We start from the raw sequence: 24,641 nt of genomic DNA, 5'->3' as shown, positions 1-24,641 counted from the left end.
GTGTGCAAAAGAATTCGGAATTTTAAAAAAGTAAGGTCACACAAACAAAAATCAAAAGCATTTTTTCTTTTCTTTCTTCAGCTGGTACAGCCAAGAATTGAGGAAAGATGGGGAGACTCAAGGTTCACTTGCCTCATAAATGAATGGTCAAAATGCAGTGGGATTTAGAGTACCTAAAGAATGATAAGGGAGAGGAGAAAAATAGCTATGTTTCTGGACTGCAAGAAACTAAGGATGCTGGGGAACACCCCAGACTTGATCATGGCACTCACCCATACAAGTAAACTGAGCCCTCCAATTCATTGTAGGTTCTGTCCCCATATCTTCCTACAGACTGGTCCCCTCACCCAGAATGTCCTACCCCTCCTCTCTACTGAATTAAATCCTATACATTCATTAATACCCACTTCATCACTTATCCTCCTTCCTAAAGCCTTCATTGTCCAGTCTAGCCTACAGTAAACTGTCTCTCTTCCAAAATGCATGTTTTGTTTTAGCTTTGCCATCCATTTAAAAAATATACATCACCGCGTCAAAATTATGTGGTTGATATTCCCAACTAGTTTTTAAGAGCAGGCTCATAACTTATCTTTCTTTCTTATCGTTCTTTCTCACGGTACAATTTACACAACAGGTGCTCAACAATATTCGAATACATAGTTGCATAAAGTGTGTACTATGAAGATGACCAGTCAGGGAGATTGAGTGCAGTTTTATCCATTCAACAAATAAATATTAAATGCCTTCTACATGCTGGGTGCTATGCTTAGTGCTGAGGATACAGAGATGAATAAAAGCAGACACAGCCCCAGTCCTCCTCCGTGGAGAATTACAAGACTAACCTTCTGATGCATCCTCTCATATTACCCAGAAGTTAGATGCTCTTAGCTTGTTTGGAAGGCGGTTATGAATAAAATAATATATGATTATAATTGTTATTAATATCTACTTGTAATTGTTGTCATTTATTGAGCATATACTACATACCAAGCATATATTTATGATTGCATTTGATTTTCTTAACTATGAAAGAATTTCCCCTTTCACTGATAAGGAAACTAAGGCTCAGAAAAATAGAGGAAATTAGCCAAGATTACACAGCTAATAAGCATCAGATCTGTCTGGCATTAAAGCCTATGCTTTTTCCACTACTCCATCCAGCCTCCCTGTTTCTTCCTCTTTATTACACAGTAGTCTATAATTATGCCTTCTTGAACAAGGCACAAAAGTTAATTCTAGACTTACATGAGCCATGCTCTTTTACCTTTCAAACTTTGTTGGAGGGAATCCCTTCTACCTTCCTATGTTTCAAACTACCTGGAAGATAGTCTATATACCTTCATAGGTACTATATATTATCTAAAAATAAGAAGACTGAGGTCACACTCAGATCTTAGGATATATATCATATTTATTCTTTTAATTTGGTAATGCTTTTGTAAGGAGTTTACTGAGAGGAATTTAGTTAAAGAAATTAAATTATATAGAGTCATTATGTTGCTTAACGACAGGCATACATTCTGAGAAATGCATCATTAGGTGATTTCGCTGTTGTGTGAACACCATAGAGTGACTTACACAAACCTAGATGGTATAGCCTGCTACACACCTAGGCCATATGGGACCACTGTCGTGTATGCGGTCCATCATTGACCGAAACGTTGTTGTGCGGCACGTGACTATATTGTACATACTGTTGATAACAATCTTGACAATATTCATTCCTCAATTTTCTGGTATATAAAGATAAATTTTGTGTCTCAAGGAATGATTTCTCTGTAAAGATGTTCATATAAGTGAATAATATATATTTTTCTCCCACAACTGTTTTCTTTTTTTGTAAGATAACCGAACTGCTGAATGATGTGGAAAGACTAAAACAGGCGCTCAGTGGCCTTTCACAACTCACCTACACGAGCGGGAGTCCCAGCAAGAGACAGAGCCAGCTGATCGACACCCTGCAGCACCAGGTGCAGTCCCTGCAGCAGCAGCTGGCTGTGAGTACGAGGACCTGCAGGGCTCTATGCCCGTACGTGCCGGCTCACGGTCATTTGTTTGTAGAGGCTTATTTAGAAATCAAGTTTGATTTGTGACTGACTCTGTTCAGATCCAAGAATGTAATAATTTTTGCTAAAAGTTACTTATACTAGTGATATGATGTCATTTATTTAGTGCTTATTATATGCCAGACACTACTTGAAACATTTTACGCACTTCATCTTTAAACTTTATCCTCAACACAATCCTACAAGGTTTTAATCCCCTCATCTAATTCTTGAGGAAACAAAGATGAAAGCACTTGATGCCTGGGGTCATACAGCTAGGATTAAATCCTGGGACTGGCTGACTCCAAATCTGGTATCTTTCCAACTGTGGCACGTTGTCTAAATTATTGGTCCACTAAACTAAAGGAGGTTTTTTATAATCTTTTATCCTTATGAATAAAGATAGGTATTCCTGTGATTTTATACCTTATATCCTTATATATTAAAAGAAAACATCTGGATATCTATATGTTCATATAGTTACCTATATCCATAGTTACCTATATAGATATATATCTCCTTTATATTTTAAAAATAAAGATAGGTATTCCTGTGATTTTATACCTTATATCCTTATATATTAAAAGAAAACATCTGGATATCTATATGTTCATATAGTTACCTATATCCATAGTTACCTATATAGATATATATCTCCTTTATATTTTAAAAATGTCTGGATTTAGAAGCTGAAGATGAGAGCTCACTTCTAAGCCCTGCCACTTAAAAGCCAGTGACATGGAACATTTCCCTTAATCCTTGGCTTCCTCATCCATAAAATAGGATGATAAGAACTGATTACTTGTTTGTTTGTTTGCTTTTTTAATTGAATGAGCTAATATACATGGAAATGCTAAGTAGAACATAGCCCAATCAAATGTAAATTGTTGCTAATATTTTCCTATTCTGTAGTAATTGGTTGTGAGTTGTTCTTGAAAAGAAGAAAGTTATTTTTTAAAGTGTTCATCTTATAACACCATTGGCCTACAGATTAATGACAAATTGCTGATTTGGATCTTATCAAAAGGATATGGTAGTCTCTTCAATAATCGAAAATATTTGTTTATTGTTTATTATGTTTGTGATGCTGTGCTAAGCACTGTTAGGGATACAGAGAGTATACAGTTCCTGTCCCCAAGGAGTTCTGGGCAGTTAGACAGGCAAAATATAGATCCATGAAAAGTAAAATAACAAGACAAAAAATATCAAATCCAGAATTAAGAAAATAGTCCCAGAGTCTAAACTGAGTATGATATGAATTCATAGTGATATGAATTCCCAGGAAGGAAAGAGTACTGGTGTGGGTAGCTAGTTTCAAAGAAGAAGGGAGCACCTAGCCTGAACTTGTAGATAGATGGTGTTTTGGTAGGTGAAAGGAAAACAGAATCTTCCAGGCAAAGGAAATAGTGTGAAGAAGGCATGGAGGTGGAATGCAAGTGGCATGCCCCAGGGGAGGTCAAAGGCTGATCAGCCTGGCTAGTAATGGGAGCTATATTTGAGGCCAAATTGTGAAGGTTGTTGAGAACCAAGCCTATGAGTTTAGATTCTCTCTTATATGTAAAGACATGTCACCCAAGGTTTTGAGTCAAGGTGATATGAGGAAAGAGCCATCTCAGTCTTGGAAGCATGATAGAGAATAACGTCTAGAGACGGAGACAAGATGGGAAGTTAGCAATAATCCAAAGCATAAGTTGATAAGTGACTGGATAATTTTGTGCCATTAGATGTGAACTAAGGCCATAATTTCTTGTTACCTAGGATAAGTGGCATTGCTTTCACTGTGAATGTTCCCACATATTCATTAGAAAAGGTTATACTATTGTTATGCTATCGTGAGTCTAAGGGGGTTTGTTATAAGAGGTAGCAGGAGCCCTTTAATAGTGCTACTGTCTCGTAGTATCAAGCAGCGTTGCCACAAGCCTCTGGGTGTTTGAAAATGTGAATGCTGATATTCTGATCTGTCTATCTTTCCACATTTCTAGGATGCCGACAGACAGCACCAAGAAGTAATTGCAATTTATCGGACACACCTTCTTAGTGCTGCACAGGTAAAGAACTATTTCTCCTTTGGAAAGGATATTGTTGTAGAGAAAATAATTTTTTATTTTCAAGTAAATTTATATGAAAGTAATTAATGTTTAAAGTAGTTGTACCCCATGTGCTTATTTAAAAATAATTGTGTTTCTTTTAGTCATGGCTTGCATATCTCCCAGAGAAATTTACAAAGCTATATGGCAACACAACATCTTAAATTTAGTGTTATCTCCATCTGCTTGTCACTTATTTTATAGACAGTTTGGCAACATATGATGGCAGCACACGTTAATGGTATCGTTAGCTGGAGATAATGTCTTGACAGCCACATGTGGCTGTCAGTTAAAAGAGGACAGTGCAAAGGACTTCGTTGTTTCTTGGTAGCTCAAGAGTATTTCTTTGAAATGTAGAGAATATTGTAAAAGTGCAAAAATGACAAGTAAGGTGTGCACAGATTTGTAATACTTTAAGAAAAAAATGGTTCTGTTAGATTATCAATAATATTTATTTATTGAGCTTTAAACTCAGTGAACCATAAGATTAAGAATTCCCATCTTTGGGAGTGTAATCAGAAAGCTCTTTTTTAAAAGAAATAAATCACACTAAGAAAAGGTTTAACATATGAAGGATACTATACTTAATGTTCTGTAGAAACCCTATGATCAGCATCTCCAAAATTCTCAGAATAGATTTTTCAGGAAGACATACCAGAAGAGACAATGTTAGAATGGCAGGTGTGATATATAGAAGAATTGTTTAGGATTTGAAGTGTCAGGCCACACTGTAAAAAAAAAAAAGATAGGTGTTGAGCGAAAGCTTCAGAGAAGGAGAGATCATTTGAAAAAAAAGAACTAGGTAAAATAATAAAAAGGAAGGAACTTTATGACACCGAATTCTTAAAATCAAAAAGCCTGCCTTTTCTATAGGAGATGAAGGGGAAACCAATGGAAAAGAATGAATGGTGTGATAAAAGAAAGTATCTTTGGCTATTTTCTTTTGAGTAGATAGAAGATAAGCTGAGATTTGAAAGTCTATTGCAATTATTAGAGAAGACTATTGATGGACAGCAGGACAGGAAGTTTAGGAGGGGCAATAGTAGAAAAGTATAGCAAATCTGTATTAGAGAGGGTAAGGAGCTCACTGGGATCTGATATTGCTGAGGGGAGCAAGAGCCTGCTCCTGCTGAAAGACCTGCAAACTAACAAGCTTGCTGACTTTGTATAAGGTATGCTTCTGAAATTTGAAATTATTTTCTATTGACTCCTAATGAAACATAACAGAAGCACTTGACGTCTGAAATAGTCTTGCCTTCTGGCATCATAAAGTTAACTAAGAAATTCAGTTTAGTCAACTATGGCTAATGTTTGGAATTTAAACATCCTGCTGTTATAGAAACAGATTTTGGAAGCAAAACTTCTTTTATTAATAGGAAGTGTTATGCTAAAACCTATTCAAGTGCTCAAGCAGAGAAAAAGGGGAAGAGGGTGTTGTAAGCCCACCATATTGACTTGCATTTAATCAACCTCTTGCCGTCTTTTTAAGTTTAAAGTGTTTCTTTCCAAATGTAAATGGCTTAATGTTCATGTAACAAGATCTCAACCTCACCAGTAAAGGGAGACATGCAAATAAACAGGGAGGTACCATTCTTCACTTAGGGGATTGGCAAATATTAAACAAGATGATAGCCTATAGCGTTGGCCAGGGCATTGTGGGAAATGGGCATTTATACCCGGTTGGTGGGAGTGTAAAATGTTATAATCTCTATAGAGGGAAATTTTGTAGTCCTTAGCAAAATTAAAAATTGACCCTGCTTTTTGACCTAGCCCTAGGAATCCGCCCATAAAGATTGAAACACTTTAAATGCCCATCATTTGGGGAATGGGTAAAGAAATTATGATATATCCATTCAGTGGGATATTATACAATAATTTAAAATAATTAGGAAAAGATTTTTATGACATTAGGTGAAAAGGCAAGTTGCAAAATAATATATATGATCCTATTCATGTAAAAGATATAAATATGGGGTTTTTTTTTCATTACTTTTCTATTTAAAAAAAAAAAAACTCTCAGCAGGAGCAAAAAAAGTTTTTCTGGTGGTTTACTTTGTTCACCTATAACTTATGCTGCCCCTGTCATCTGAGCTGTTATTTAAAAAGAGAGAAAGAGAGAAGTTTTTCCATCTATTTTCTGATAATAGAAGTTAGGAGCAACTGATGTGCACTCCTTTTAAATTAACCCTCTTTATTTTCATGAGAGAGCTCTACTGTCTTTTCCAATAAATCCTTTAGAATATCGCCAGGATGGTGAGGATTTAGCATTTGGTGAGTCACAACCATTTAGGCCCTGTTATAAAGCCTTTGTCTTTAGGATTAATGTGTAAAGGAAGATGACATAAAATACCTTCCGCTTTCTTCTTTCTTTCTAGGGTCACATGGATGAAGACGTGCAGGCAGCCTTACTCCAGATCATACAAATGCGGCAGGGGCTTGTGTGCTAGCGGTCAGCGCTGGCCAGCCAGTGTCTGCTTTCCCTGCTGGGGCTGAGCGTTCTGTGTGCACCTCCATGGCCTTTCTGGCCTTACTGTGCTAGTATAATTAAAATAAAATATATTTTGTTCCATCAGTAGGTTTTTTTAATTAGATGAGCATGTTACTGAGTTTTTCGATATCAGTCTAGATCTTATATTCTATATACATATGTTAATTTTACCATGAGGCAAACAACCGAACATTTTGCCTTGGATTGGCTGCATATTTTTAAACTGTTGAGTCCCTGATAAAACATGAGCCATCTGCCTGGGTCTATATAAAGAGGGGTTAGGCTGAAATAATTGTTTAAAGATTTCTTTTAGAGAAATTAATTTGGTTGGTGGGCACTTTTATGTGGGTCAAAAGATCTTTCAGATCTTCAGTTGAGCCACGAGACCTACTGCAGTTTCAAGGAATGCAGTGTAACTTGGCTGGCCAAGTTGCATTTTTATTGACGTAACTTAATGAGTGCCTTTGACTTCTTTGGGGTACAGGTTTTTTTCTTCTTACACTAGTAACTTTTATGCGTATTTAAATAAATTTCTTTTCATAAAGGGTTTCCAGTGCTAACTTACATTAAATTAAGGAAAGGCAAGGGTGGAATATATCAGGAATTTATAATAAAATTGCCTCATAATCTCCACAACAGTATCTTAATTTTCACTTGTGGTGACTTTTCTTGCCCTAGTATTTAGAGAACTATGACAAATGGTATACTAAATTTTTCAAAGTGTCAAAAATTTTAGACTTTTTTTTAGCAATTACTTTGACATTTGCTACTATAGTAACCAAGCACTCATTATACATGCATCCTCCAAATGTTTTGTACTTATTTATAGGAAAATTGCATTAATGAGATTAATAATGTGAAATGCAGTTTTCTTGCAAAATTAGCATTAGAAAATTGATTTTAGAAAACATCTTTAAGGTTTTAGACAAACGTGCAATATTATAGTAAACTGTAAGAATATAGATAGCAAGAAAATAATAAAATTGGACATGTTTATGGTAAATATCATAACCAACCTTTTTATTAACTACATTTTATTAAGGAAAGTTTATATGTTTTGTTATTTTCATTAACATTTTGTTTACCATTCAGATTAAAAATTACTAATTTGACTGTTAGCAAATAAACTGAACAAATGGATCATTTAAGCCAAGTTTTTTTTAAATTGCAAAATGTGCCTTAGCAATAATCTGAGCATCCTGAACCAGATTTTTGATCCCATTTTTGTATAATAACAAGGACAAAGAACCATCAAAGTAGCTTCTCCCACCAAAGAATAAGCCATCGTATTTCTTTAGTATAACAGTGAAAAGACAGAATTGGATTTATTTTTAATTCTTTAGGTAGATATACACAGTTTACATAAGTAGTATTTGGATTCTTTAATTTTTATATTTAATGTTCTTCAGCATGAATTCTGTTTCACGAGTATTAGGTCACCTGTAGAAGCTCTAGAGTAGAGAGAGTTCTTAACTGAATACTCACATCTCAGTGTTGTATTTTCCTTATTAGGGGTGGGAAGGGAACCTTATGTGTATTTTATTTTGTCTTCAACCATCAATAAAATATTTTCTGTGGAATACTGTTTTGAACATCCTTGTAAAAGCTTTACAAGGTAAACTAGTCCATTTCCTGTCTTTGGAGAATTTGGTATAGAGAACAATGGGGTCCAAAGTACAGATGATGATATCCATTTTCAGTTAGCTATATAGAGGGAGATATCAGGTAACCTCCTTGAGTTAATCCCCTTGTCTCATTCACTCACCTTTTGATATCAAAAGCAGAGATTGCATTCACAACACTGAATGCTAAAGCTTTTTAGATGGTAAACAAGTGGAACATATATAATGGGCAATGCTGATCTCTCTGCTGTTCTAGATTCAGAAAGATTATGAGGTCTGAACTTATGGCTAAGAGGAAGGAAGATCGGTTGTTGTCTAAGATGTGAGTGCTCTCTTAAAGAATCACTGAATACCTATTGGAGTACAGTCCTTTGTTGAAAGCTTTATTACTATTCCATTTTGTTAGTTTTTTTCTTATCATTCCTGCTTCATCAGAAAAGCTCATTCCTTTTGACAGAGGGTCAGTGTTATAAAGAACTGTTAAAATAAAATCAAATATTTATGCAATGAACATCTTAAATTTTAATATTACAGTGATTCTAATCACTACTTATACCTGCGCTGTTCTAAAATTCCAGATGAATTTAGCTTAAACTTTCTTATGGCTTGTTTTTTGTATAAACCTTTTCTCTTGACCCTAACCAAATGTTATACAGTTTAAATTTTTCTATTTTTCTAAATGCATTGGATCATTGCTGCTTTAAAAATCTTGCACTTTAGAACACGAGTACTTTTCCTCCAGTGTTACCAGCTTTCCTCTAAGAAGGACCTAAAAACTTTTCTCATACTCATCCTTCTTATCTACCTGAATGGTTCATGTTCTTGGTTCACTTGTTTCAAAGTAGAAAAGGGAAAAGTTTCCAATTAATCTTTGGTGTCCATGATGACTAGATACGTTAGTGTCTGCTTACACTAATGCCAAACATTAGATGACAGTGGTTACAAGCTTCTGTTGACGTCTGCTTCACCGTGGTGGAAGAAAACTGCTACTCAGTGCCTCTTTATTTTCCTCATCGCTGGATTCTGCACCCTTGTGTGATCTTTTTCCTTCTTGCAAGTCCTGTGCATCAAAGTAATAGCAGTACCTCTGGCACCAAAATAAGGATTGAAAGAGGATTGTCTGTGATGAGCATGCAAAATATGGGTCTATACATCTGGCAGAGAAACAAGAACCTGGACCTTACTCCTGGCTGCTAAATGTTGTGAGTAATTTTCAGAGAGGAAAAAATAATTATTATGAATAATTTTCAGACAGAGAAAAAAATGGCACCATAAAGTATATCATGCACAAAATACAAAATGGAAAATAGGCATTCCAGCTCTCGTTTCATTCAGTGATGTCCCCAACTAAACTGGATCTGAGACTGTTGGTGGAAGTTCTTTCCTGCGTTTTGGCCTTGGCTATTTGAAACAAGATTGTCTAGATCATCCTCTAGGTAAATATTACCCTGCTTCTTAGCATGGCTTCTGTTTCTTAGTGCATGTATGGGCCTTTGGCTCACAAGAGTCACGAATGCAGAGATTTAAAAAAAAGAAAAGATAAAGCTGCAGCAGAGATGGCAATGCAGTAACACTCCCTGGGCAGTGAGAGTGCTCGTGTTTAGCATAATTGGGCGTGTGGCATCACTTATGCATTAGAGGCATTTTCATTATTTATACCCGCATGAACAAACATCATTTGAGGAATGAATTCAACCAAAAAGGGAAGGTTACAAAAATGTCATATGGAAATGAAAGAACATGTGTGTGAACATATATATGTATTCCATTCAGTGAAATAATAGAAGAGACATCAATAAAAATAATACCCCTTATAATTGATATTTGGCATCAAATTGTTGTACTTAATGGGCCCGATTTTTATTTTACATTTTAAACAGGTTTGCAATTTTTTTTTCAAGATAGCAGTCCTGGGAATATTCTGAATTCAGGAAGGAGTTTAGAAAGGTTATTGCCTTCTTAATAATTTAGAGCTTCTATTGCTCTGCCAAGTCAGAAGATTAACATTTAATAGAAAAAAATTATATATCTATAATTCAGTCACGGCTATTAGATCAGATGGATTTTACATTAAGTGAAAAAGATGTTGAGCATTTAAGGACCATTAAACTACAGGACTCTTTTATTGGGTTTTAAGGCCTCCGAGCCCGGGTCCTGCTGCGAGGAGTATTTATTTTACATATACAGAACGCATTAAGGATGGGAAGAGGGCATACATTTTAAAAGAAAATAGGCCATAAAAAAGTGTGATTTTCCACATTGTGAACAGCTGCTATACAGACTCAGTCTTATTTTGTAATAATTAGTTTTATGCATCATTAAGTAGCTCTTACAGGCTAGAAGAAAATGGTGAAGGCCACTTTAAAATTGGTACCTGCGGGAAATCCAAGTAGCTGGGTACCCTCTGCTGTTGCTATTTCTCTTCGAGAAACCACATTTCTAATAGTTTCCAGGTTGCTCTATATTGTAAAGAATTTAAGTTTGAAAATGCCTTCTCCAGTGGTCCTTAAGGACTATAAAAAAAGAAAAAAAAAGACCTAGAGAGGAGAAGTTACTTCTAATAAGTGTCTTCTGTTTTCTAGTGATGCCCAAATTATCAAGAAAGGACTAGAATTCAACTCTTGAGAAGAATCACTCACCTATGGGGAGAAAGTCTGCAGCAGCCTTTTTATTAAGTGCTGGTAACACACTTTACATTGTGGCAATTAAAACATGACAAGCAATATCTTAATTAATATAAACTTTTCTTCCTGTTTACACCATACCTCCTGTCCCATTCCCACCTCCAGAAACTGGGAAGCGGTTTATGTAGGAGTATAAAAGCATGTAGACTCACAGAGAATGTGGGAATGTAACTTTTTTCCTACGACGTCCAAACAAATTTTGTGATTTTCTCTCTTGCTATTCTAGGCTTTTTTTTAATTGCCTCTGACTAAAGTGGCACCTTATGGGCTGCTTCAGAAATTCTCTTTAGGATTTAAAAATGAAGGCTATTCATATTCAGAGTCTTCCTGCTAAAATCTGTTAAGCCAAAATAAAAATGACTGCTACTTAAATTTTTTTTTCCTCTTTGTTATTGCTACACTGTCTCACTTAGAGGACTTGCAAGTTCCCTTTTATGCACAATTAAAAATCCTTCTTTGTACAAATGGAGAGAGATGAACTATCACAGGACTGCCAACACATGTCCTAAGGATTGAAGTGTGTACGCCTCCATCAGAGAGAGGGGAGCTGCTCTCTTGAGCTTGGAGGCTTTTGTGTGTGTGTGAATTGTTCCAGTTGGCCTTAATCCCTGAGCAATATAGCTCCTTTAAAACCATCTTTATTCATTCACACCAATTGACACTTTAAGAAATTCCCCCAGCTACTGCTCATCTGAGTCTAAATATATCTGTTAGAGTTGAATTCATTTGAGAGGATTTGCAATCTGTGATTATCCAAAATACTGTTCATTGTCAATATTTTTGGTGTGCCATAGCCAATCTTGTTATTATCACGTACATAGCCACTTAACGGCGGCAAAGCTCGAATACATCACAGCAGTTGGGATAACCTGAAGGAGGGGCTTTTCTCCAACTCCGTGCAGCTTGTGTGGTTTTGAACATCAGAAAGAATGCTTAATAAGCTCTTGCTCTCCTTCCAGACCCTTTTGGGCAATCTCGCCCTCCATGTTCTCTAAGTAGAGAGCAGTTACCAGGACAACAAGAATTTGAGGAAGATTTAATTGTGATCTGATGTCTAACCAGAATAAAGAGCTAGTGCCTTGAATTTACATTCTAGGTTCCCAAGCAAATGTCAATATGCATATTTATTATTTTTTGCCCTACCTCATTACAAAAAGGATTTTAAGGTGGCTTACAATTTTTTCCTTAATATGGGAGAGGAGAAAGGGTATGGTAAATACTAAAAGGATAGGGAAAACAAGCAGCAGCTTGAGCTCCGGAAAACATGCCATAAACCCCATAATAGCCTGCTTACTTTTCTGCAGCTGACCTCAATTTGACCCAACTTCCTAGCAGCCAATACAAGGAAGAGAACGTCATGTACCTGAGGCACAGCATCCATTAGGAAGAACACAGTTGTGCCTGGTTCTGAAGCCAGCTAGCCTTTCCACCACGGGTTAGACATGGCTACTGACAGACGGGTGGTGTGGTTCTGTGCGTGGGAACTGAACTCAGGCCAGCGAAGCAGAGCATGCCAAACTTGAACCATTAGGCCATCAGAGCTGGCTCTAACTTTTTTTTTTTTTTTGTGAGGAAGATTGGCCCTCAGCTAACATTTGTTGCCAATCTTCCTCTATTTGCTTGAGGAAGATTGTCCCTGAGCTAACATCTGTGCCAATCTTCCTTTATTTTGTATGTGGGATGCCGCCACAGCATGGCTTGATGAGCAGTGTGTAGGTCCGAGCCTGGGATCTGACCCGTGAACCCTGGGCCGCTGGAGCAGAGTGTGCGAACTTAACCACTATGCCAGCAGGCTGGCCTCCTAAGCTATTTTTTAATAACCTTTTTATTTTGGAATAATTTGTAGCCTATGAGATGACTGAATCAGAGTAATAATAGTCCATATTTTGGATCCATTTGGGTCTATGAGGAAAAATTTATATTTTTTTCTTGCCTTTTTCTTGATTGACAGCTGTTTCAAAATTCTAAAGTAGATATCTGTCTGTGATATTTTTGCCTCTCTTTTTGCATTTGTTACCTGTGTGCCTTCAATCCTCCTATGCTCTCACCATACCCTAAATCCTCCATTTGCGCACCCCCTTATCCAGGCCTGCTGTGTGCTCCTTTTCTCCTTCATCTCCCTCACCGCCATTCCAAGATAGGAAATGGTGTGGCTGTCTGAGGCAGGAATTAAAAAGCAGATGATTGGGCCAGCCCCGTGGCTTAGCAGTTAAGTGCTCGAGCTCCACTACTGGCAGCCCGGGTTCGGATCCCGGGCGCGCACCGACGCACCGCTTCTCCGGCCATGCTGAGGCCATGTCCCACATACAGCAACTAGAAGGATGTGCAACTATGACATACAACTATCTACTGGGGCTTTGGGGAAAAAAAAAAGGAGGAGGATTGGCAATAGATGTTAGCTTAGAGCCAGTCTGCCTCAGCAAAAAGAGGATTAGCGTAGAGGTTAGCTCAGGGCTGATCTTCCTTACAAAAAAAAAAAAAGCAGATGTAAGTGAATTTTTATTTTTAAAAAGCATGTTTAACCCCTGTTAATGTGTTAAGTAGCAGAGAATCTTAGGGAGAATAATAAAACTATGGGGAAAAAATCATATTTTAAAGGGAGAGGAAGATAATTTGCCACAAGCAGGGGCATCGTCCATGCCTGAGTTATGCACACCCATCTTCACAGTTCCACTGAAACTATTGCTGCTTTTCATAGATTCCTCCTTCCCTCTGTATTTTTGATGAAAATCTCTTTTTTAAAGTGTAGTATGTAGAGGACATTTATTCTCTTGACCACCAGCATGTGAACCACCTTTCTATGTTTAGGGAATTCTCTGCCTTATGAGTCTTAATGAGATTAGGAGACATCCACCCACTGTAGGGGCTGAAAATGACGAATGTTTGCCTTTCTCTGACATCCTGGGATGCAGGCACGTGACCCAGGGCAGGTCATTTTGCCAGCTGTGCCCTTGACTTTGATTGGGAGACTAAGTGACAGTGAGAGACAGACATGCACTTGTCTTTCTTTCTGATAGCAGGGACAGTTGGGTTTGCTCCAAGATCAAGGTCCTGGTACAGAGATGGAGGTCGCCCAAAGCTTAGCATCTAATGCTTGATGGGACAGCTGCTGTTTTCTCCCCAGACTGTCTTGGGAGTGTGATTTGGAAGCTTTTTCTGTCTGCTCAGGCTCAAGCCTGGTTTTCTGCCTTCTCTATAATTCAGTGAGCTACCCAGTACATTCTTAATAAATCCCCTATTTGCTTAAAACAGCCAGAATTGGTTTCTATTGCTTCCAATTAAGAACCTAGGCTGATATAAAAATTTTTTCCCCTTATTTCCAAAGCAAAGTATGTTCAATCTAGAAAATTTTAGAAAATACAGACAGGAAAAGGGAAAAAATAATTCACCCCAAACCTAGAGATAGCCATTGTTAATGCGTCGGTGTATCTTTTCCAATGCTATTGTATGCATCCATTCCAAGGAAGACAATCCTGTGGAAGAATAATGGTACAGGATTTTGGGCCACTTCCTTTGTCCAGGATATCCAATAAATAGGCTTCCTACTCTTGTTCTAAGAGCCTAGGGTTAAGAGTGCTTAATTGAATTGGACTGTTTGGGCAAGAATTGCTTTTAACTCCTGTAGCTAATTTAAGAATCCCCTGCAAAAGGGTGTTAACTCTTTGCCGTATAGGTTGAAATTTTTTCCTCTGATTTTGTATTTGTCCTTTTTTTTTTTTTTTTAAAGATTTTATTTATTTTATTTTTTCCCCCCAAAGCCCCAGTGGATAGTTGTATGTCGTAGCTGCACATCCTTCTAGTTGCTGTATGTGGGACTCGGCCTCAGGATGAACGGAGAAGTGGTGCCTCGATGCGCACCCGGGATCCGAACCCGGGCCACCAGCATCACAGCGCGCGCACTTAACCACCAAGCCACAGGGCCGGCCCTGTATTTGTCCTTTAACTTTGTTTTTTCTCTCAGAAGTTTAAAATCTGTATACAGTCAAATTTGACAGTCTTTTATGGTTTCTGGCGTTGGTGTCATATCTTAAACATTCTTTCCCAACATATGTATCTATATTTCATCTAGTAATTTTATGGTATTATTATTTATGTTAAACAAATAATCCATTTGGAATTTGTTTTATGGTGTCCTGTGAGGCACAGGTTCTGTTTAATTATTGTCCATATTGCCATCTAGTTTGTCTGATTAATTCAATTATTTTTTATCTTCAATAGTCTTTGTTTTCTCCTCTGATTTGTAACGCCATCTTGAGAACATACTAAATCCCTATAGGTATCTGGGGCTGTTTTTTGACTCTGCATTCTGTTCTGTTGGTCTATCTCTTACCTCCACTTCAAAATCTATATATTCTCTCAAGTTCCAAATATTTCTGCAATTTTGAAAAAGAAAAGATAATCTTGGATAAATAGGCGGGGATTTTGGGGAACCTGTCAGTTACAGATTACCATTATGGAAAACTCGGTTCTTTTTTTTTTGGTGAGGAAGATCAGCCCCGAGCTAACATCCATGCCAATCCTCCTCTTTTTGCTGAGGAAGACTGGCCCTGGGCTAACGTCCATGCCCATCTTCCTCTACTTTATATGGGACGCCGCCACAGCATGGCCTGACAAGCGGTACATCAGTGTGCACCTGGGATCCAAACCTGGGCCGCCAGCAGCGGAGTGCACGCACTTAACTGCTACACCACAGGGCCAGCCCGAAAACTCTGTTCTTTAATGTGGGCAAGGAATAGAATGTTCTGGTTAACACAGATTTCTGCTAAGTAAGCAACCATATTGAAGTAATTTACTTCAATTTTGAAGAAGTGAGTTTTAAGAATTCACAAGTCCTGTCAAGACCTTACAGTATCTTAGGATCATCAGCAAGACCACAAACACGAATTATCGTGTAGATGTGCTGATATGCTCATTAACAGAGCCTGAGCAGAAAACTGGATGAAACAGAGTTGTCTGTGTTTTCTTTTTAGGTGTTGGGAGTGAAGTGAGTGTTAGGGTCCTTGGAGACAGATGACAAGTCCACCATTTGCTATGTGAATTACCACATCCACACTAAACTGATGAATGGACTTTGTGAGTTACAACTGTTACGGAGTGGTAACTAAGACAATGACAAGCAACTGGTCAGTAATTCACGGAGCCATTTCCCAGAGGAAGGAAAAGTTCTTTCTATCCTACTAGGCTCCACATAGCTTTCTGGCAGCAGAGCCAAGAGGACCCCCTTGGATTTCTACAGCACATCACAGAATAACGCTGCTTGTGCTCAGGTCTTAGAAGAAGAACCTGTAAAATTTTCCCACATTGGTAGGATTGGTTGTATTGGAGGAAAACCAATGAAAACTCATGCATGGACTGAAAAATGAGGGAGCCGGGGCATTTGTACTGCGGTGCTTCCCCCACTGCCCTGATGAGAACCCTCTTCTATCCTAGCCAAAACCGGGCCAACGTCATTGACTCAGTCCTAGGCTTTCCTGCCGCCTTGCTTTGCCCATCTTATTCCTACCACTTGAAATGATCTCTCATTCCATTTTTTCCTATTATAATCCACGTAGTTCAAGGAAGAACTCAAATCCGACTTCTGTGAAGCCTTCCAGGAATTCCCTTTTGGAAGAGTTTTTCCTTTTATTCTGACCTCAAAGATGTTCATAAAACGTTTATGAGTACTTGCTATGTATCAGAAAGACGTCCTAGTTGTTGGAGAGTGTATTAGAGTCCTAGGGCTGCTGTAACAAATTACCACAAACATGGCTTAAAACAACAGACATTTATTCTCTCACAGTTCTGGAAGGCAGAAACCCCAAATCAACTTTGCTAGTTTTTAACCCCTAAACCAAATTATAAGCTACTGGGCAATAGAGGTGCCTAGAAAGTTTTGGATCTCTCCGGCAGTGGCTGCCCAGCCTAGAATCTTCCACCTGAATAAGTAAATATATGAATAAAGTAGCAAATGAAAATGATCTAGAGAAAAAGAGATAAGTGAACAAATAAATGTACTTCAAAAATATACTCACCTTCACATACTACATGAAACCCTTTATAAAACATTTTCAAAACAACAAAATTATAGCGATGGAGAACAGATTGGTGGTTACCAGGGGTTAGGGATAGTGAGGGGAGGGGAGTGGGTGTGACTATAAAGGGACGGCACAAACGAGATCTTGATCTTGCAATCTGTAATCTGTATCTTGATTGCAGTGGAGGTTACATAGTTATATGAATCTACACATGTGATAATGTGACCTAGAGCTATACATGCACATTGTACAATATCAGGTTCCTGGTTTGATACTTTACTATATTTATGTAAAGTGTAGCCACTGGAGGAAACTAAGTAAATGGTATGTAGGACCTCTCTGTAATATCTTTAAAACTTTCAGTGACTCTATTTCAAAATTTAAAGATGGTAAAAATAAATTCACCTTGTTCTTCAGAAAAATAATCAATGATTTACAGAAATATATATGACAAGGTAAAAGTAATTATATTAGGCAATTGAGGGTTAAGATAAAGGTAGGGGTCAAGTTCTCATACCATAACTAAACTTGGGCTGCAAATCAGCTCTCAGCTTCCTAAAGGCCAAAGAAAGACGTGTCTGTTAGGTTTCCTGTATTCCCCCCTGTGCTACTTCCCTAATCCAGAGGACAGCACCTTTAGGGCCTGAGTGAATCAAGGAGCTTTTTCTGTTGTTTTGTATTACAGTGAAAACATTGAGCAGTGGCCCCTGTCAATCCTTTCTCTTCTGCATTTGGATCTGGGTGTATTTGAGAGCTTGGTCTGCCCAATTCATGCCTTGCCTCTGATGGTCAGCAGGAAAAGCCAGGGCCCCTGGAGGGAAAACTAGCACAGTAGACTTTCCAAAGTGAAAGCTTGCTGAGCTCCTTCTGAAAAGGCACTCTGTAGGAGACGAGGTTGATGTCTTGGGGGGAGAAATTAACTTAAGTCAAGCGAGGGGTGTCTTCTGGAGATTAGTGGGCTCAGTTGGAAGTTGGAACTTGCCTGTCTGTGGAAAGTCTCTTTGTCTTACTGGACACTGTGTGTTTGTGTGTCTACGTGTATGTATATGTGTAATCATATTGCATGATATCTGTGGACCCTCCCAGGATATATTTAATGATGAGAATTTATAGAGTTTTGTGAAATGTACAGATGTAAGCAAGATTTGGTTCTAGCTCCTGAGTATGCTCCTGATTATTGATGTGACCTCAGATAAAGAACTCTAGTATCTAGACCTGAATGGAAAGAGAGGGATGCTTTGATTATTACAACAGTAGTTCTTAGCCCAAAAGTTTTATGGGGTTCTATTCCTGGCATGATTGTTGGTTTCTCTTAGCATTTGGACCGATCATGTTCTTACTCTTTTCTCTGAATTATGAATTTCAGCATTGCTTTTTCTGACACTAAGTTTGGTTGAGATGTACGTGTGCTTGCGCGCAGGTCCATGAACCCCTCACCACTGGTGTTATGTAGTCTATTCTTGCTTATGTGCATTTACAAAGAGGGGAAAAAATACAGGGGAGAATCAAGCCACTGATGGCTATAAGAGCTCCTCTCCTGCCTCTACCACAGTGTCTGGAAGACAAGCCATATGAAAGAAGGAGAGATTAAAGGCGGAGAGTTCAAAGAGCTCACCAAGGAAGTAGCAAATTGATGCTGGAAGCAGACTCATTCAAAAAGGATTCCATAGTTGCTCAAAGTGGCTCATCATTTCACTTCAGACCACTCTGTGCCCAGAACTCTGTTAGTGGGTGCCCTACTTCCTGAGTCACTAGTCCAAAAGTTAGAATGAGACTCTAATACTTCCCCTTTAGAAATTATTTATATAATATCAACCAAGGATTTTAGTTATAAGAACAGTTGTCTGGTTTAAGAAGAAAAGTAATTTATTGAAAAAAAATTAGGAAGCTCATAGAATCACTGGAAAGATGGAAAGACAAAGTTTGAAGGCTATGCAGCCAAACCATGTTGCAGAATTGGTTCAATGAAGATGCCACTATTATTATCACTCAGTGCCAGATCCCGGGCAGGTTTACATCCTCGCTGCACCAGTTGTGCTAGTTGTGAGAGAAGCTGGAAAGTAAGTACTGGGCATCATCAGCACACATCATACTAAGACTTATAAGGTGAGAATTTTTGAATTATAGAAATGGCCTCAAATTCGGGGAAGCCAAAAATCAAACAAACAAAATACAAATATCCACAAACTTCCCTTTGTGTCCAATGCCATAAAACCCTGTTGTAATGCTTTAAGTAAGTTCCAAAAATGCAAGTCTTGTAAAATGTGGGATATATTGCTGTGAAACAAAGTAAATAACTGAGTGAGACAGCACAGCTAGCTGGATGGCAGTTCTGAGAGTCCCACTGCATGATTCAATTAGGTCCAGGTCCCCACTGCCATATGGTGCCATTTGCGGCAGCTGTCGGTCCCAGCTGAAATATCGGGAGAATGACTCTGGATTCTGCAGCAGGATTTCAGAACAGCTGCAGTGATTCTAAAATTCTCCTACTTGGTTGGTTCCCATTTTATTGTCTTGATCTGGGGAGACTGAATGCCAGTGAAGTAGGAGAATACCTTCTATCTCTCTGCTTTACCATGCGGGGTTGCCTGCTGTTTCCCTGCTCAGCTTCATCCTCCTTCCGTATTCCTCAGTCCTGCTGCAGAAGTGGAAGATAACGAATTAAGCCTGCCGCCTTTTGAGAACAGAGGTTGGGCAGAGGACAGAGGCAATTATTAATTGTGCTATATCCAGGTTGGCTTTGTGAGGTGGTGTGTTGTTGTGGGGTTTTACTGTATCAATAATATTTCTTCCTTCCACATTTTTGCTTCAAAAACAAAATGCAACAAAACTCCCTCCGTCTTAACCCTCACATAATAAAGATGCATTCATCCATTTCTCAAAGGGAGGCAACCCCAAGTCTCATGAGAACTGTAACCAGTTCCAAGTCCACGTCCAGCGTCTCCAGGGAAGTCCTCCTCCTCTAGTTCTGTCACATGCTTTCTCATGATTCTGTGATCTGACCTAGAGACTAAACTGTAAAGTGAACTACCCCAAGAGTAGGAGATAATGACAGGAAAGACAAGGAAAATTAGTTAAAACTCACACATATATACATGGAATGGAAAAAAACATGAGTAGCTGCTTTAGACTTAGTTTTTGTGCTGGACCCAATGCCAGAATTGGTATTTGTGACTTTTCTCCTCCACAATATTTAGGATTTCCCTTGTCTTCAGCCAGAACCAGGTTCAGCCAGAACCTGGATCATTTAACCGGGAAAGGTGACCTAAACCTTCACTTCTGAGGGATATGAGCCCTTGATGACCCTTTTTCTATGGAATTGCTTATCAGTGGTATGCTGGATCTATCTTGTCCTGGCTTGTGAGAGTAGATTAGTAAATTTTCAGCAATGTTGTGGGCCATTTGTTAAAACAGCCATTATTAAAAATTAAATTATATAAACTCACAATTAAATAAATTATATTAAAAACAATGTAATAAATACCCCAGACTCATCAATGCCTGATTATTTTACTATTATCTATCCTTTTGAGATTATTTATATTTTTTATATGTATGGTAGAAATACCATATAGTGGTGTGCTACCATTCATCTTATCTCAAATGCAGTAATGACATACTGATAGCTCAAAATTGGCCATGGCAGGAGTTTTTACTCTAAGGAAATTGGCAAACACTACAATTCAGCGCCACTGGCTATAGTTTCCATTCATTGTCTTCGCTGCTTATGGCAGGGTCAAGAGACGTCCCAGGGGATCTTCTAGGTCCATCTATGCTCTTCTCTTCCCGCATCATGTAAAAGCTATGTTATAACACCACATAGCATGAGGAACAAAAATGGCCAAGTATTTGAAGCCATTGTTGCATCTCCTGATGGTAGCATTCTTCTCTCAAGACTAAAATCTTTAAACCAAAAGAGCCCTGAGTTATAGGGATGGGAAGCAAAAATTCTGTGAGTAGGTCGTTAGGTGTGATAGTGACAAGCAGCACTTCCACATCCTCCCCTTGATTCCTGGCCCCATGTACTGGTGGCTGGTTCAAGGCATGTGTTGTATCCTGTAGATCACCCTGACCTCAAAGATGTTGTCTCTCTAACGGTGCTATAACTTGATCTTCAATAGGTGATTACACCCTTCTATAAGGCCAGCTGCCTCTGGGTGATTTGGTACATGGTAAAACTAATGGAAGAAGACTGTCAGTTTTCTAATTCTGCGGTAACATGGTTGAAGCATGGTTGTCTTTGATAGCAAGGTTGTCTTTGATACCAAGTCTGTGTAGAAGATGAGTCCACAGATGGCTGTGCTGGCACAAGCATGATTGTCATGGAAAACAAATCCAGACGTATTTCAGCGAGAACAAAGCACCACCCTCTCCATACGGTGCTGGACGAGGTCTCAGGTTGGTCACTGCTCCAAGTGGAGCCTGCGGGATCAAGAATTTAGGGATCAGAGCTCTTCACTCTTTCTTTTAGTTGGTCATCGCCCTTAGAAGGAACCTCCCAGTCCACAGTCCTTGAATTTGTCAAGCTTTTCATACTGTTCTCTGACAACGGCTCCCCAGGGCCTTCAGATTGAAATCCAAGTTCCTTAGTATGGCTGTTCTTATTCAGAGCCCTGTCTGCCTCTCTAGCTTCACACCTCACCCACCCTTTTCTGTAGCATCTCACCCCCAGCAGACTAAGCTGCTCACCAATTGAACGCTTTCTTCTCCAACCCCCTGTCCTAGTGCCTCCCCCTCAACCCGCCACCTCCCATGATTTTTGCACAAGCTCGTTTTTGTCTGGCAGACACACCCTTTCACATGTCCTCTACCTTGACCCTTGAAGACTTTGCTCTCTGATCCTCTCCCCAAGGGAAGTGGAGCCTTTGTCTTAGGCACTGCTATACCACCCTTGCAGACCGTTCTATGCAACAGCCCTAGAGGAAGGAAATGTATGTTGCATGAATAACAGGCAAGTGTCTGTTGGAGTTGCTGTGGCTTATTTCAGTGCAGTGACAGCAGCAAAGTATAATGGGGCCGATGGGGGGTGGGGCCTGTGGGCTCTGCCTGCCAGGGTCAGGGAGAGCTGAGGACACTGTCCACGTTGTCCCAGCTCGTGAGACCAGATGCTGCCTCACTCTGCCAAAGCCCAGCAGCTAATGAAAAGCCTGCCTGGGGGGCCTGTTCAGGACCCACCTCAGGGAGCAACCGCATGCCTCACTTGGCCTTCGAAGGCCTTTGGGCCTGAGTGACTCCAAGGAACGGGCTGCATAACGGAGGTTCACGGGTAAACCCAGAGCTCACAGTTCCCGTAGATGGTTTGGGCATCCTCTCTCTACTCACTTCATAGGAAGTGTGGGTAACAAATCAGTGTAAGTAGCAATAAAATCTTGGAGGCATAAGGGATCCTATCTTTTCTTGAACTTTCCCCATGGTGGGCAGTGGTGCCACTCCGTTTCACTGGAGGACAACTCCTGTGACAAAGCTTTGTCTTTATTTTGACCTGAAATTTGCCTTCCCGTGACTTTCCCCTGTTGGCCCTGAGCCTGAAAACAGTACACAAAGGTGGCTGGAAACGGCATTAGCTTCTTTTTTTGACAGCCACGTTCCATTACTGATTCTTAATGAACTTATTACCAATTAAAGCCTTTAGGTCTATTTTCAGATACAATTAAATCAGGCCTCTCATAGTGTTAATATGTGGATAACTGACAACAAAGCAAGATGGGACTTTACCGTTAAACCCATTAAATGTTGTCACGTTGGTTTAGGCCTGTCCTCCTTTCCCAGTTTGTCCCAGCAATGTAAGGGTTAAGCCGGGGTGCTAGAGATGTTGCAAGTGGGCAGGAGATGGCAGGAGAGAGCCAGAAAGTACCATGCTGGCCTCAGCAGGGCTGGGACGATGTGGAGTCCTAGAAACTAGCTGGTGGGGAGAAAACAGGGAACTGGAGCAGAACTGGCCCTTGGGGTGAGGAGCAGGGAGGGAGGTGAGGTTGCATATAAACCCTGAGGGAGATGACCAGAAGAGGAGAGTTTGTAGGTACTGAGCTGAGGGGCTAAGAGAGAAGCTGAATCAGGTAGCTGGGGAATTTCCTACGTGGGAAATACAGACCCAGGGATCACCAAAGCCAGCCCCCAGGCCCAGAAACAACCTAAAAGAGCAGCAAGAGGGGAATGGGCAAACAAATCATGTAACTTACGTGAGACGGAATATTCTGCCCTGATTACAAAGGCTGTTTCCAAAGAGTTTTAATGACAGAAAAATGTTTTGAAGTTGAAACTGAAATTCACGCTGTTGATCCCAATTATGTAGTAAAAATCTGTGGTGTATGTGTATGTATACTATGCGTATGCATGAATGAATGAATATTCTGAGCATACTTTCTGTACTGAGAGAGAAAGAAATTAATCAAACAGTTAACATTGCTTATAGTTTCCAAGTCTGCCTCAGAGAGCATATGCTAATTCTATAATTAGAAATTACAGTAAATGTTATCAGAATGTCCAGTTTCCAGGAGTTAGGGCACAGTGAGCAGAGTGCAGGGATAGGATCCCTGTTTAGTGCTTGGAAATCTGAACGGACTGCTCTTAAGGCAGGTATCCATCATCCAAGCGGTCTGTGCATTCGTTGTCCATCGGCTGTTTATCAGACGCTCAACGTGGACTGGGCACTCAGGTGGCACGGATGGATACAGAGGTGAAGAAATCACTGTTGTGCTGTTAGTTGCTACTATGATGGCTACCTGTCGTGTACCAGGGCTTGGGATAAATTCCTGCACATCACCCAGTAGAGGTTAAGGAACAGACTGGAAACCCACAGAGTAAAGATCAGAAAGAAGAGAAATGAGGTCCCCGTTTTTTCAACATCCCATGGAAAGGCATGCTGGGCTCATTGTCCCATGGAGGGACATTCTTTAGACAAGTGGTCCAGGAAAGCAGTCACCTTACACGTGGGGACCTTGGAGGCCTATGGGAGTTTCAGGCAGGCACAGACCCTCTTGCTGGAGTAAAGGAGCTCCTGGTCCTGTAGGAAGCTGAGAAGAGGTGGCCCCGACAACCCAGAGCAAGCTGCTGGGGTCATTTTGACACGATGCCCCTTGTAGCCCCACAGACACTGTCCTTGTTCTCACAAAGTTCGTAGCGTCCTAGGAAGACAGACAAGTATCCAGAAAACCAGTCACTGCCATTTTAGGTGCCTCTACCATAGAGCTGCCCAGATTCTGCCATGGCTCATCATTTGAGCCTGCCAAGACTTTTAAAAAAATTTTGTCATCCCAAATTTGTTGTCCCTCACAGCTTTGTGTCATCAGTACAGTTGACAGACATGTTCTCAGTGTCTCCATCTCAATGGCCCAAGGAGCCATCCTCTCAGCAGGCCACCAGGAGGATCCTCAGGGCTGACTGTGTAAACAAACCCAATGGGTCTGTCTCTGGCTGAGTGCAGAGCTGAAAGCGAAAAGCACAACCAAGGCTGAAGTGGGTGAAGAGAAAAGGTTTATTGCTTGCACAAGCAGTGGAGAACACAGGGGATAGCTCCCAAAGTGGTGCCCCTCCCCCAAGCTTAGTGCAGTTGGGGATTTCATACACCAGAGTGCAGAGGATATGTTACCACTGTGTAACAACTGGGCCTGATCAGGGTGCATAGGCAGGCCCTTACATAACGAATTCAATGCCATTACATAACGAATTCAATGCCATTATATAACGAATTCAATGCCATTA

At 39.7% G+C, this 24,641-nt stretch overlaps 1 protein-coding gene across 6 annotated transcripts in view; it reads left to right on the top strand.

Moving 5' to 3' along the window:
* UACA (uveal autoantigen with coiled-coil domains and ankyrin repeats) overlaps positions 1-8,200 on the top strand; it is a 90,160-nt gene extending 81,960 nt beyond the window's left edge. For 4 of the 6 annotated variants that reach the window (XM_087428618.1, XM_004421759.3, XM_087428620.1 and 1 more), the window contains exons 17-19: positions 1,845-1,997; positions 4,028-4,093; positions 6,508-8,200. In XM_087428618.1, the coding sequence (XP_087284744.1) occupies positions 1,845-1,997; positions 4,028-4,093; positions 6,508-6,579 (291 nt within the window). In that variant the 3' untranslated portion in view covers positions 6,580-8,200. Of the gene's footprint in view, positions 1-1,844; positions 2,030-4,027; positions 4,094-6,507 lie in introns of all 6 variants that reach the window. The other 2 variants (XM_087428619.1, XM_087428621.1) reach the window with 2 other exon arrangements.
* The last annotated feature ends 16,441 nt before the right edge of the window (positions 8,201-24,641 follow it).

The sequence above is a fragment of the Ceratotherium simum genome, chromosome 3 (genome assembly GCF_057802395.1).
Source record: "Ceratotherium simum simum isolate JZ-2026a chromosome 3, ASM5780239v1, whole genome shotgun sequence".
Classification (NCBI taxonomy): Eukaryota; Metazoa; Chordata; class Mammalia; order Perissodactyla; family Rhinocerotidae; genus Ceratotherium; species Ceratotherium simum.
Note: the sequence above shows the minus strand (reverse complement) of the source record. Positions and strands in the feature narration are given on the sequence as shown.